The 15,399-nt window shown below is 34.3% G+C and overlaps 1 protein-coding gene across 1 annotated transcript in view; it reads left to right on the plus strand.

Annotated features, from left to right (window-relative positions):
• Window positions 1-15,399, plus strand: part of LOC101394687 (SAM domain-containing protein SAMSN-1) — a 49,169-nt gene that overhangs the window by 9,632 nt on the left and 24,138 nt on the right. The window contains exons 2-3 of the mRNA XM_004440733.3: window positions 10,707-10,778; window positions 14,589-14,738. Of these exons, the coding sequence (XP_004440790.1) occupies window positions 10,707-10,778; window positions 14,589-14,738 (222 nt within the window). The remainder of the gene's footprint in view (window positions 1-10,706; window positions 10,779-14,588; window positions 14,739-15,399) is intronic.

The following is a 15,399-nucleotide window of genomic DNA, read 5'->3' on the forward strand; positions in this document are numbered from 1 at the left end:
GGACCAAAACCATGCATCAAAAACACTCATTTAAAAGTAGTAAAAATGACTTAAAAAAAAAGCTTTTTGAGAATTAGCTTATTGTTTGTCATTACTTGTGTTCAAGGAGATCACTGCATGGCTAAAATATCCCTTGGGGAGACCTTTAGAAAGGTTATTATGTACCCAGAGGCCAAGGGAAAGCGGAGGCCATTTAAGACTAATGGAGGTTACGGGGAGTTTTTGTTCCAGAGAATTTGATGGGAAAGTTTATTAAATTGATTCTATTTTCCCAGCTTAATTTTCACTCCTTTATTAACCATGATTTCGAATCAATAGATACTATGAATGTTTGTCTCTTTGTGATGATTTTATTTTTAAAACAGGAGTAACTGGATTTCGTGGTATAAACATTTGACTGGTAAACTTCTTAGGAAAATTTTCAGGAACCTCAAGTTTGAGTCAATCTATTTAACTATTAAATATATTTAAAAGTATCTTAACAGTCTTAAGAGTACTATACATTCTTCCATCAGGTGTTAGATAATGAAAAATTTTCAAGACTTTTCTCTCTCTGATTACTGAAAAGGAAAAAAAGCTTAAATCTAAGATCCTGAAAGAGAATGTTCAGTTTAATTTAGCTGATAATAAGTTACTCTTGCTTTTTAAAAATCCCTCTGTTGATAAAATTGAATAGACATAATTTCTCTTTTACATTTTTAATAATTTGTCTTATAGATTAGTGATACTATACGTAATACCCATAATATAATTTCATTAATAGCAGAATCAGGCCTCTGTTAAGAAAACCAGAATATTTGATACTTAAGATTACGGTCAGTGTAGTAAGGCCTGTTGTGATTAGTACTTCAAGATTATTCTTCTCCTAAATAACTGCTGCCTTCTTTTACCTTGGTATTCAATATTATCTTTTTCTGTTAGCCATATCCTACACAGGAGAATTATTTATGCAGAATTATTTATTTGTTTTTGAAGTTTAGTTATAGGATTAAAATAGTTTATAATGATATGACTGCAGTTAAAACATTATTTAATGTTTGGTTATAAGCAGAAAAAATCTAATAAGTACTCAATAGAAAGTTAATTTCTAAATTTATGGGATGGGAGGATAATACATATTTCTTGTAACTGGAAAGTTTAATCATCCATCTTTGGTACTGCATTCTCTCTGCCAAGGTACCTGGAAAACAAAATTAGTAGTGGAAATTTGCTCACGGAAATTACTCAGGGATAGTAAATGCATGAAATGTGTTACCTGTGATTCCTCATTCCTCTCCCCATGGTCTTCCCTGAAATACACACTATCTTCTGTAGCCATGGTAGACATGATTAATCATGACCTCTTTAACTGTAAGCCTGAAAGTGGCTTCAGAACCCTTTTCAACACAGCTCTCCATGAAGGTCTTAACAAACTATCCACACTGGTGCAAGAATTGAAAACTTCTCGCCAATTTTGGTTTGAGAGACAGTCTATCCAGACAATGGAAGATCCTAGTGAAATATCCTTGTACCGAATACACAACACTTTTCTAGCACCCAAAATGATTACGTTCACCGGAAACAATCTTTTCTTCTCTCCCGTGAAGAGTTCAGGAGATAATTATATTAGACACATTTTTGTCAACCAGTGCTCCTTTTAGTATACAGTGTGTGGTTCATCACCATTTTGTTACTTTATCATCATTTTAGCAATCACCATCTTTAGATTTGGCTATTTCTAAAGAGTCCCTCAGTCAATAACTACACAATATCTTAGAGTAAATAACTTTTGAAGATGGTTAAGCAAATTCAAATTGTATTGATTTTAGCTAATTTCACTTCCCAAATCTCTGATAATTTTAATGGACCTTTCTTTAGCCTGAAGATAAATAATATAGGTATAGACATATACACACAAATGCCTTTCATGTACTAGTAGTCAATATAAATAAGTATTTGTAAATGGATGAATATAAATTTCCAAGTTAACAGCTATTATACATTATTAACTTCACTTATTTGTGTATAAATACAAGCTGCTTTTAGGAATTGCTTCTATATTTGTATACCATTCATTTGAATGTGGCTCTATTTAGCTCTAATCACTTGAAGTTACTTGGTTGACGGCATCAATAGAGTGTAAATTCCTCCAGGATAGATTCTTGTCTTATTCAGTGCAGACAGCTCTGACCTCGAGTACAAAGTTTAGCCATAGAAGCCACTTAGTATATTTATGTTGAATTGCATAATGGAAAACCTTATGGTCTTTAATTAAACATCAGCAAATCATTTTCCTTGGCTATAATGTGTTAAGTTATAATTTGCTTTTGTGTAACTGTGAAATGTATGGTTTTTGACATTTAACTTGAAGAGTATTGTAGGATTTGTCATCTGCTGTGGTTTTCCCAAACCTCACAACTGTAGGATTTTTCATAGGTCCTATAGCACGTAAGATCAGAGGCAATCAATGTGCGTTAAAATGGTGAGGAGTCAGCAAGTGGTCTCATAGAGAAAGTGGGACTTGATCCTGCCCTTGAAGAATGGGCTGGATTTGAGTAGGAAGAAGAAAAGAGGACGCACATTCCTTGAGAGAAAAACAGCATGAGCAACAGCTTAGAGACATAAATGAGTGTGTCCATACTGGCCAGTAAGAAGTGTCAGAAGTTCTGCTTAATCAGATTGACTAGCATTACTTGATACATGGGGAATCCTGAATGTGCAATATGCTAAGTTTGGGCTTTATTTTGTTAACTAAGGAGGAGCTACTTCAACTCTCTGAGCCTCAGTTTTCCTAATTTGTAAAGTGGGGAAATCAATACCTAGCTCAGAGGGAGGTTGTGTTTATTTAATGAAATAATTATAGATAAATCACTTGGCATGGAGCAAGCCCTCAGTAACCATCATAACAGTGTGGAGCAAGCTTTACATTTTTTTGTGTGTGTGTGTGAGGAAGATCAGCCCAGAGCTAACATCCGTGCTAATCCTCCTCTTTTTGCTGAGGAAGACCGGCTCTGAGCTAACATCTATTGCCAATCCTCCTCCTTTTTGTCCCCCAAAGCCCCAGTAGATAGTTGTATGTCGTAGTTGCACATCCATCTAGTTGCTGTATGTGGGGTGCGGCCTCAACATGGCCGGAGAAGCAGTGTGTCGGTGCTGCGTGCCCGGGATCCGAACCCAGCCTGCCAGTAGCGGAGCGCGCGCACTTAACCGCTAAGCCACAGGGCCGGTCCAAGCTTTACATTTTGAGAACAAGAAGAAATGTTGAGAACTGGTACTTGAGTCTAGTGGTATGAAGTTAAATGATTAGAGAGGCAAGAGTTCAGGGACTAAGGAGCTGAACGTTATTGCATTGTGGGTTATAATGGGAATGGGGTTATAAACACATATTTGAGTAGCAGGAATGAAAATAAATGCCCACAACAGAGATTTGGAGGAAGAATTGAGCAGATGTGGAGGCCAAAAGAATGTGTACGTGGTACATTATGTTTTGCATTATGTGTCCAAACTCCCCAAAGAGAGCAGTGAGCAAACGTAGGTTTCCAACAGTACACGTGGAGGGTTCAAAAGGCAGGCTCAAAACAGATCCTCAGGGGAACAGGCCATAAACAGAGAGAGCCTTTTGTTGGCACATCTGCCTTCCCGCCTGAAGGCAGGCAGAGAAGCTACTATGGCCTAGAGCAGCCATAAAAGTGGGTTTCCTGGAGAAATTCTTGAAGATTGCAAGGAAGCAGTGGTATAATGAAACAATTCTATGATCAAGAGGAACCATTTAGTGTACTTGTTTATGGGTTTAGTAGTTAGAGAAAGAAAGAGAGGAGGAATAGAAAGTGTGCAATGCACTACAACCAGAATACAGGAGTGAGGGAGCCAAGCAAGTTTAACAGGGAAAACAAGAAGCTGAGCAGTTCAGGGCCGGCCCCGTGGCTTAGCTGTTAAGTGCGCGTGCTCCGCTACTGGCGGCCCGGGTTCGGATCCCGGGCGCGCACCAACGCACCGCTTCTCCAGCCATGCTGAGGCCGCGTCCCACATACAGCAACTAGAAGGATGTGCAGCTGTAACATGCAACTATCTACTGGGGCTTTGGGGGAAAAGAGGAGGAGGGTTGGCAATAGATGCTGGCTCGGAGCCCGTCTTCCTCAGCAAAAAGAGGAGGATTAGCACGGATGTTAGCTCAGGGCTGATCTTCCTCACAGAAAAAAAAAAGCTGAGCAGTTCGGCGTAGCCTGATCATGGTCACATTTTTAAAAGCTTTTCATTTCTTTTTTATTCTATAGAATTTTGTAAGAATTGGTGATATCAAGTGACTGAACTTTTGCGCAATATGCTTTCTACCTAAAAAAAGATATTTAAGACATATCAATATTATTTATTTTAAGAACTCCTTTCAACTAAAGTAGAATATCTTCATTTCTATTCCATTCCTAAAAGTACAGCATGACTTACAGTCTACGGATGCAATGTAAATCATGAAATATGGTAATAAATCATGCAGAGGTGCAACTGAGAATTTTAAATGTGAATCTTTTTTACTCATAAAACATGTTTTTGTTACATTAAATGGGCTGATATGAATAACCACTTTTATAGGTTATGGATCATTCTGCATTGATTCTTTTAGTTCTAGTTTCTTTCCTTTTGGTAATTTTCTTTGAGGCAGTTTCACTTTGCAGAAAACATCTCTAGTGGCACATCAGCTTCTGAAAGTACATCTCTAGCATGGAAATTTTGACACAACTTTAAAACACTATGGTGGAGTCAGAATCTGCACTTCCTTTAGATATTTTGCTGTTGATGGAAAAGATACTGAACCAGAGAGATCAAGTAGATTAACTTCTATTCTAAGTCCAGATGTACATTAAAGATCTTTAGAGCCGTCATGTATGTTTGAGCGTTGGGTTGCCGTTACCCAAGGTTAAATGTTAGTGTTGAAGGCCATGTTTCACAGCTCTCATTGTCCTTTAGCCTTCAGTCCCTTGACGCCCCACACCACCATCTTCCAGTGGCACCACGTGATAGTGTAATTATTTAACACTGAGGCAATTCTAACAGATTATTTTAAGCGAGTTAAATTTGTTTCACACTCTTCAAAAGATCTCAGCACCTGAGTGAGTTAGAACAATTAAATCCTCGAATTCCTTTGGATAAAGGCTGACAAGCTTATTTAGATTTAGCATACTATTATTATAGAATATTCATACAAGCTCACACTGAAACAGAATTCTGATCTTCAATAGCATATTACTAACCAACTCTCTATGTGCAGTATTTAGATGATGTGAGAACTCATTGGCAGAGTGTGTGTAATTTTTAATTTGCCAGTATATTTCAAAATACCACGGATGTCTGACTCATATATGCAAATTTTTTCTTTGAAGTAGACTGTGAAACTTTTCCACCAGTGCCTTACCCAAATAGTAAGTCATGCTGGAGATAAGATTTTTCTTGAAGACCCCAAAAGTTGGTGGGTGGCTAAGAAATAAAAATATGGGTCAAGTTCTTTTGGGTTTGGTCAAAAGGTTGATTTACATTTCCAAAAAGAGACTCCCTAATTCTCCTTCATGTTGATAAATTTAGGCTGATCATTGTTCTAAGAAACCTATTCAGTTCCATTCTTTCTATCAAGCTAAGTTTCCACACTTTCCAACCTGCTCTGATAGCAAGTTTCTTTGAAAATAGATGACAGGATCAAAACTTTGTAATGGAATGGCATAATGGAGAGTACCTCACCATGGAGAATTGAAAAAAAGAAATTTCTTTTTGCAAGTTCTGGTTCCTATAACAGTTTTCTCATTGAGAAAGACTAGATGATTTCTAAGAACTCTTCCAGCTTTATATCATGAAATGACATTCTGTAATAATTAGAACTATTATACAAAACTAGAGAATAAATGCAACAAAAAAATGAATCCTCTTAAGTTCTTTTATATTATTCATTGCAGTGTGTAGTAAGGACAGATATATGCAAATGTGTTCAAGCACCCCAAATCACACTTTTTCAGCCCTATTTTTGTGGAAGCCAAGACTATGTGGAAGAAGGGAATCTGCACCAAGTAATCGCAGATAGTCTTCAATAGGCAATCCAATAACATACATTTATATCAGCAAGTTAGTTATACTAAAATAAATTTAGAAAGCAAAACTTTATTTTTTCCTTAAATATGTCGGTACTTCCAAACAACTATGACCTAAGCAATGCTAATGATATTTTTACAAATTGGTTCCTTAGAAAGTTATGTGACTACTAACCCTTTTTAAATGTAAGACAATTTTTTAGAGCAGGTTTAGATTCACAGCAAAATTGAGAGGAAGCTACAGAGTTTTCCCATATACCTCCCTACCCCCACACATTGTTAACTCTTTGTAAATTATTTTTTAGCTATTTTATAGGTACATTTCTCTTTGTTTAACCCAACATTTTATTATGGAAAATTTCAAGCACGTGTAAAAGTAGAGAGTAGTACAATCTACCCCATATATCCATCACCCAGCTAATCATTAGATAATGGCCAGTCATTTTCCTCTTTATCCCACACACTTGTTGACCCTCACTAGATAGTTTTGAATTACGAGTAAAAAAATAACAATACTTCCTCAATATCATCAAATAGCTAGTTTTTAAAAAATTTTCCTCAGTTGTCTTCTGATGTTTTTGTTACAGTGGTTTATTTGATCTATAGCTAAACAAGATCCGTGGATTGTATTTGGTTGATACAACTCTTAAAGGTTCTTAATCTATACTCTCCCTCTCCTCTTTTCTTTCTTTCTCTTGATTAGTTGAAGAAACCAGGTTATTTGTCCTTTAGATTTTCTCATTGTCTAGATTTTTCTGACTGACTGCATCCTCTTGGTGTCATTTACCATACTCCTGTGTCTCTGTATTTCCTGTAATCTGGTAGTCAGATACAGAAGGTTGGTGTGATTGCTCTTTTTTTTTTTTAAAGACTATTTCATTGGTGGTATTAGGTGCTTCAGTTATGAAGCACATATTCTGGTTCTCTCTTTTTGTGATTTTAGTAGCCATTGATGATCATTGCCTAGATCCATTAGTGCATTAGGAGTTGACAAAATGGTAATTTCATAATTTTGTCATTCTTAATTGAGTAGCTAGAATATGAACACGCATGCGTATAGAGAGAAATTTTCCCTCATTAAGTACTTAGTTACTCTGAAATATTTTTCATACAATAAAGATTAAATGTTTGTCTTTCCCTTTACTTGCCAGTTTTCGTAATATAACTGTAACATTTTCAAAGGTGACCATTGAATTTTTTCTTTTTTAGTACCATTATGAACTCATGAGTTTTGATATATTAGATGTATTTCAATATGGTCAGTTATTATTCTTATTGATACTAAAATTATCCCATCTTTGGATACAATCTACCCCAGTGAGAATATTTTCAGTATGGCTCCTCTGTAGTTTTGACATGTTCCCAGTAGTCTTTGAAAGCTTACTTGATTTATGGTATGACAAGATCAAAATTTTGACTGAGAATCTTGACTCCAAGCGTCATTAATGTCATTACTTATTTTCACTGTCCCTCAACATATGTATTTATATATGCCAATATAATTAATAGCAATGTGATTACTGAAAACAGGTTAAAATTTCATTTGTCATTGTTTTTTGTCCTTTGGACAGTCAAATTACTATTTTTTAAAATAATTCCTCTCTCTAAGCCACCAATTCAATATAGAATTAGGTTCATTTGTTTCACTTTTATTTTGAATTTTTAGGGATTGTTTTTATTTTCATATAATTTTATTTATAAATATATAAAAAAGTTACATCGTTTTAAAGTCAAATCTTCAAAACAAGATATATTCAGAGAAGTCCATTTTCCCTCCTGTCCCTTTCACTTTATTTTGCCCCATTTCTCTAAGAAGAAAAATGTATATTTGCCTGTATTAAAACACAGACATATATTTCCACCCTTAAATAAATGGCAGCCTACTATGTACATTTTTCTCCACTTGGCTTTTTTCACTTACAATATATCCTGGAGATCATTCCATAGCAGTATAAAGGGATATATTTCAATTTTTTGCAGCTGCATACATTTCCATTGTTTGGATTTACCATATATTAGTCAATCAGTTGCCTCTTGATGAATATTGGGATTTACAGCTTTTTGATAATATAAAAGTTTTACAATGAGTGTGGATGTATAAATCAATTATATCCAAGTTTATCTCTGGTATAGATGTCTAGAAATGGAATTGTTTGATCAAAGGGCGAATACATATGGAATTTTGCCAAATTATCCTCTAAAGGTGTTGTGCCGTTTTACAAACACAGATCCAATTGCACAAGGACAGACTATACAGATTTATATAGAATATAGTTAAAGACTAAACATGATCTAATGTTCACAGAAACAAAGAGTTATCTAAAATATGAATTGCATTTTTATTTAAGTTACTCTTCTGTTGATAGTTATTTGTTTATATAATGGCTCTGTCTTGATGGGAGCATCTGTCACAAGATAATTTTGCTAAATCTAATCCATTATGATCATACAATGCAAAATTATCAATATTCAAACACATTCTCATTTATAAAAGACTATTACGTATGAAGCCAACTTGCTTCCACATAATTCACCTTTTCATTAGAAACTTAACAGGAGCAGAAATTATAAATTTGTTCATTGTCCATATCTCATATGAGACATTAGCCCTTTTTCATTGTAAGCCATAACCTATACATTATGAAACTATCTCAGAAAGTCACTAACTTTTAGACTAGAGAATAATGAAATTTTTTAAAACGTCATTTTCAATATTTAAATTTGCTTCTTAAGGACGTCTTAGCATGGATTGATATTATACTCCTCTGGCTTAAAGCTGTTGAGTGATTCGTAATGAGATGACTGACAAAGTAATAGTCCTGAAGCCTTCTTAAACCACTACTCCTATCTACTTCTCTTTATTGATATAATGAAGGGCGAATTAATTTCAAAAGGTTGTGACTATTGATTACTTAATGGCAGAAGATAGTGTAGAGAAGTGCTGAAGTGAGCCTATTCTGTGCCCTCCTGGGCAACACAACCCATTATCCAGTGGTGGAAATCATGCTGTAGCCTTCATTCATATTTAATGGGCAGGATGCAGGCTCGATGTAGGCTACAAAATTGCCCTAGGCATAGGCTTCAAGAGGCCATAAGAATGTTTCAAGTATATAAAAGAGTAACAGATTTCCCTGTGTTCGGATTGTTTATAAGCAGCACAATACACTCAATTCTCTTTTGTGATCTCTGGGCATTGATGGCCTAGTGGAAACACCTACTAGGCAAGTTGAAGTGATTAATGTTCTGGGAAGTCATTCTAGGTTAGTAAACCCTGCATGAGAAAACTTTGTATTTTCCAGTGTGGTTCTCAATTTCAGCCCTTCTCTTTCTCTCCTCTTGCCACAAGCTGAAGGGCTTGTTCAGCAGGGGTGGCAAGTCAACAAAAGGCGTTAATTGTGTCTAACGCAACCATCATCCTTGGGGCGATATTCTGTATCACGCTGTCTATCAAGCTAACCCCTTGTCACGTGTCAGGATCTTTTTATTTCAGTTCATTTAAAAGGGAAACAGGAGTTTTAACGATAGCTGTTGGGGAGACATGAGTATGAGAGTGTCTGTAAGGACTAAGAGCCTTTAAAGCTGACTTGAACTAAAATGGGCTGTGACTGCTGAAAGGACAATACAAGGTTTTATAGATTACTGACTCCTATTGTTAACTTTTCAAATTACCAGGTTATTTTTCAGTACCGTACCTCAGCTTATTTTGAAAATATTGTAAGCTTGAAATGAGGTAAAGTTCTTAAGATGGAACATATTCTTGGGATTTACGGGTATATAAAGGACAGAATATCAAATATCCACCGTCCCAAACAATGTATAAAATTAAATAGATAGTGAGGGAATATCAATTTTGTGACTCAATGACTCTAAACATTTTTGAAAATATGTCTAGGAGAATCATTTACTGTGTAACATACAGGATTGTTTATAATTACCTGCCTAGAATAAGTTACAAAAGAATAAAAATTTAGCTTTGTAGGCAAAAAGTATCCAAGGGAACAAGTCTTCTATTAACATATTGAGCTTTTTCTCAAAAGCAGTGAAAGAAATAGACCCAGAGGTCTCATTGTTATTCCACGTTAAATGTGGGAAAATTCAGTTTTACTCCCAGCCTAAGACTGCGCATGCCTAAATGGTGTTTTCAATTTATGAATAGGTCTGTGTGTATGCCTACTCTTTCTGACATCCAGTAGAGAGTTTCAAATTATCAAGAGTTAGCGATGGGAAATGCATTTGTGTTCATTTTTGTTTTTTTGACCAATATGATCTTTATGAGGCATAATGGTGGATCTACTCAGATGCTTGTTTTCGTTTGTCTTGTTGTTATTTGTTTATTAGTTGGTTGGTTGGTTAGTACATGCCATTTCCAAGAGCAAAAGTAACACTATAAATTAAAAATAATTTAATAGATTTTCTCTAAGGTGCTTAACACTATAACATAAAACTTAGGAAGACATTTTATCAACTGTGTATATTACAATCTTAGTAATGGTTATACCTCCAGTGCCTTTGGATATTCTGAAGAGAAGAGCTTTCTTAATCCTGTATTCGCACAACAATGATGCTTGTTGAACCATAATCTAATATATTGAGCAGTTATAACAGTAAAAGTCACAAATCCTAAATTTCCTCTCCTTTTCCTTTTCTACTTTATAGCGCAGCAGCAGTTTTGGGAATTTTGATCGTTTTCGGAATAATTCCATATCAAAACCAGATGATTCAGCTGAGGTTAGTATTTTGTTCCATTTTTATGAATGTTATGCAAACACATTATGGAAAATCATGAAGCCAATATCACTTTTGCAAAGTGTGTAAGAAAAATAAACATATTTAAAAATCATAGCCTTGCATATATTTTTGTGATAAGTGAACGATTATTTAGGACCTAGTACCATGCTGGGTGATAAGAGAAACAGTTAGCTAAGAAGCCCAGCAGGTATTTGGGAAGACAGAACATGAACTTAAGAAGAGACTTAAAATTTTAAGTACGAAGAGAATCCCAAATCTTCTGAGCATTTCCACCATGAAATAATATGTATTTTAAATTTTATGTAAGTTGTAATTGCTTTAATTTCGGAAATGATTAAATGGCTTAATTGTAAGTTTGTTAAGGAGAGCATACGGCTGCTCAGTTGCACTCTCATACTTCTGCCATATTCATTGAAATGTCACAATGGTGACCATTCCATACACGTTTGCAAATCATGAACACTGTAACTTGAGAAAAGCTTCCCATAAAATCAAGTTTACATAATAAAAATAACTACATTTAATTGAGCACTTACCATGAAGTAAGCACAATGCTAAACTCTTTACCTACCTATATGGTAGGAACTATTAGTATTTTTATTTTACCATTGAAGAAATATGTTTCATTGAGTAAAAGTAACTTCTAAGTTACACAGCTAATAAATGACAAAGGCAGAACACAACATCTTGTGCAAAGTTTGCTATTCTGTTATACTATCTCATAAACCATGGGCCAACTGTGATCAGTGATTAATGAAAAGTGTAACAACGAGTAAAATAGTAGAAAGGAGGGACTATGTTGAGAAAATTGAAAATACATGTTTATCATTGAACTGATAACAGCAACCCCACATGTGATACGTTTGTTTTGGATCAATAGGTTTTAGATCTTATGTACTTCTTATTCATTTCAGTTATTGTATCTTTATTTTTTGTTTTTTATAAAGAATTTTCCCATTATCACATCTAATTTCTCAAAATACTTTTCAGATTCCTATATGCATCTACCTATAATATTTTTAAATATTTTTATTTCAGTAATGGATATTCTAGGCAAAAGAAATGGAAATATAATGACATCTATTATTACTTTATAAATATCTATCTCTGTTAGTATATATATATATACATGTAGGTATAAATACATCCCCTTTTATACATATATATTTTATATATTCCATTTTACCCATCTATATATGTATATACATATGCTTGTATATATATATATAAGCTTGTATATACCTATAAGTTCTATCAATTATTGTAAATAATACAATGTAATATATGTATATAAATAGTGAAAAGTCCTATATATTTTATTTTTAGTTAGCATATTGTATAAACCTTTAACTTTCCATAATCATACATAGATATATTCTGCTGTTATTTAGTTTATAATTACAGAGTTAACTATAAACGTTGCTCAGGTTCATTCAAGTTCATTGATTAGTAATGGTGGCCTAGTAACTTGTGAAAGAATTTAGTGAACCTGATAAAGTAGTTCGTACATTTTTCAACAATCCAGCATTCATTCATTCAACAAATATTTATTGAGCACCTACTCTAGGACAAGATTTCTGTTAGACACTGAGAAAGTACTGTTACAATAACAGATGAAAATCCTTACTTCATGAAGCCTGGAGTCTAGGGGGAGATAGATCTTAAAACAACAATTAAAAAAAACAATGAAAAATACATATCTAAATAAAATTGTGATTCAGGCTATGAAAGAGAACAGCATAGAAAAATGTTAAAATTAAAAATATGTTGAGATAGTTTCTTTGAAGTTTCTATAAATAATGTTAGAAAAACCTGAAATTAAAAATATTTGTGATTTTTTTTTTTTGAAACTTAGGGATTGATAAGTTAACACAGGAAGTGTTATAAAATAATATACTTTCTTGTTTATTTTAGTTTGTAATTGTACAATGAAGACAGAGAAAGTTTAAGTAGAGAAAAGAGAGAAAAAAAAGGGTAACTCTTAAACTTCAAGTTGTTTCCAAGTTATATTTTATTCATGGCTTTTGAATTAAGCAAAGAATCTTTGCCTTTATAACCTTGAATGTAGAAATTAATAACGTGCAATGAGGGCTTAAATTGGCTGTCCATTCATATTTATCATAGGCTATCTGGGGTAAGATATGAAGCAAAACATAATATTGATTAATAATGATGTTAACTATGTGGTTAAACCTTCATATATAAATAGTCAAGTTCACTAAAGAGAAGTTTCCCATGATGTTTTATATTCAGGGAATGACTGGCTGCCCACCTGTCGAGAATGGTGGGCAGTGCTAGACTAGATGACCTTCAAGGGTCTTTTCTTGCACATCTGAAACATTAAGGCTATGCAACCCAAATATGTTCTCCAAGAAAACAAATCACTTCAATGTTCTACATGAGAAGTTTCACTTATTCACAAAATATTGAGGATCAGTTATGTTTCTGGAAGTATTCTAGACACTCAGAATAAATAAAACTAAAGTCTCTAGTCTATGGAGCATACATCATAGTGGGAGATGCAGGCAGTAATCAAATGAACAAACAAATGTATTATCAGGTAATGTTCAGTGCTTAGAAGAAGAATAAATCAGGGTAAACATACAGGGAGTACAGACAAGTGTGGGCTACTTTAAATAGGGGATCAATCAGAAAATTCCTCTCTTATTACTTGGCATGTGAGTAGAAACTTGGATGAACAAAGACCTCTGTGGATATCTAGGGGAAGCCAATGGCAAAAGCAAGTACAAACCTTGATGGGAACATGAAAGAGAAACAGCAAGGGCACTAGTATGGCGATACTTAGTTACAGTTGTTTTCAAACTTTAGCATGTATCAGAATCATTTGAGAAGTTGGTTAAAATACAGACTGTCCCCAATGATGCTGCTGCTGCTGGTCTTGGGACCACATTTTGAGAACCACTGCTATAGTGAGCAAAGGAAATCTGACAAGTAGCTAGGCGTGAGATGGTGAGTGTATTTTATTGCATATACATTCTATATAATGTAATGTATATTACATTATAATACATATTATATTAATTATATCACATTATTTTATATTGTATTATAGAGCTTGTGAGCTGTGACCTTTGTTTTATTTTGTTAGATGGGAAGTCATTGGTTTAACAAGATTTTTAATAAGCACAAAGCAGAAGCAGTCAAAATAGAGATTTGATTAGTATAGTATGTGAATTACCTGAAGATTTCTGTACTAATGGCTGGAACCAGCTCATATTTGCTTTTGCTTGAGAATGTGGGAAATGTGCATGCATACTCACCTGCAAGGTGAAAAAATTGCAGTTTCTTGGTGGATTTAATTAATTCCAAAACTTCTTAAGAACTAACCATGACCATATCAATGTTTCTAAGAAGAGGGTATTTTAATGCCTGTTCAGCATGGATCGATGCTACAGCCATTCTAAAGCCTCCAATAAAATATCTCCCATCTAACTAGACATAATCACTCATTATGCTTAAAACAGGAAGGACTAAAGTAGTTCTACTATACAGCTGTTAAAAAATAGCTAAAATTCTCTATAAAAATTCCAGATGTGAAATTCAGGTCCTTCAACACCACAAGTTTTACTTTCTGAATTTGTAACACAGGTAATCAGGCCTAGACAACTTTAAAAATATGTATTATGTCTAGATTCTTTTAAATTCTGGAGGCTGCTGCAGAGGATGTATAGGAAGTTCTCAAATATGAAATCTTCTCTCTAACAACGTTTTCAGTTCAGTGCTTTTCATTGTTTTATTATTTTGTCTTTTGTAAACAATTCTAACTAGGTATGTGAAGGGGAACCCATAAATGAAAGTGGAGAACAAAATAAGATGTCAAATAATGGAGGAAGTTTAGGTAAAAAAATGAGAGCTATTTCCTGGACAATGAAGAAAAAAGTGGGTAAAAAGTACATCAAAGCCCTTTCTGAGGAAAAGGTAAGTGTACTTTGTTAATCATGTGTTTTTCTATTAATTTTTCCTTAAAACAGTCAACAGGCCCTTCTAGACATAGAAGTACTTGGTGATTTATGAAGACTTCAGCAACTATTTTCTCCCTCAATAATTGTGCCCAGAAGTTAGGTGGAAGAAAGTATTATTACTCCCTTTTTAACAGAGGAAACTGAGATTCAGAAAGATCACACCTGTAGTATGTGAAGAACATGTGTCATTTATGTTATAGCAAACAGCAGGACTTCATTCCTTTTTATTGCCAAATAACATTCCATTTTATAGCTAAGCCACATTTTATTTATCCTTTCATCGGTTGATGGACATTTGGGTTGCTTTCGCTTTTTGGCTAATATAAATAATGCTGCTATGAATATTTGTGTGCAAGCTTTTGGGTGAAAATATTCTTTCATTTCTCTTGGGTATGTGGTAACTCTGATATTTTGAGAAACTGGCAAACTATTTCCCAAAGCCGTTGCCTCATTTTACATTCCCTCTAGCAATATATGAGGGTTCCAATTTCTCCACGTGCTTGCCAACACTTGTTATTGTCTGTCTTTTTGATGCTAGCCATCCTAATGGGCGTGAAGTGGAATCTCAACGTGGTTTTGATTTGCACTTCCCTGATGACTAATGCTATTGAGAATCT

This window comes from Ceratotherium simum, chromosome 27 (assembly GCF_057802395.1).
Source record: "Ceratotherium simum simum isolate JZ-2026a chromosome 27, ASM5780239v1, whole genome shotgun sequence".
NCBI lineage: Eukaryota > Metazoa > Chordata > Mammalia > Perissodactyla > Rhinocerotidae > Ceratotherium > Ceratotherium simum.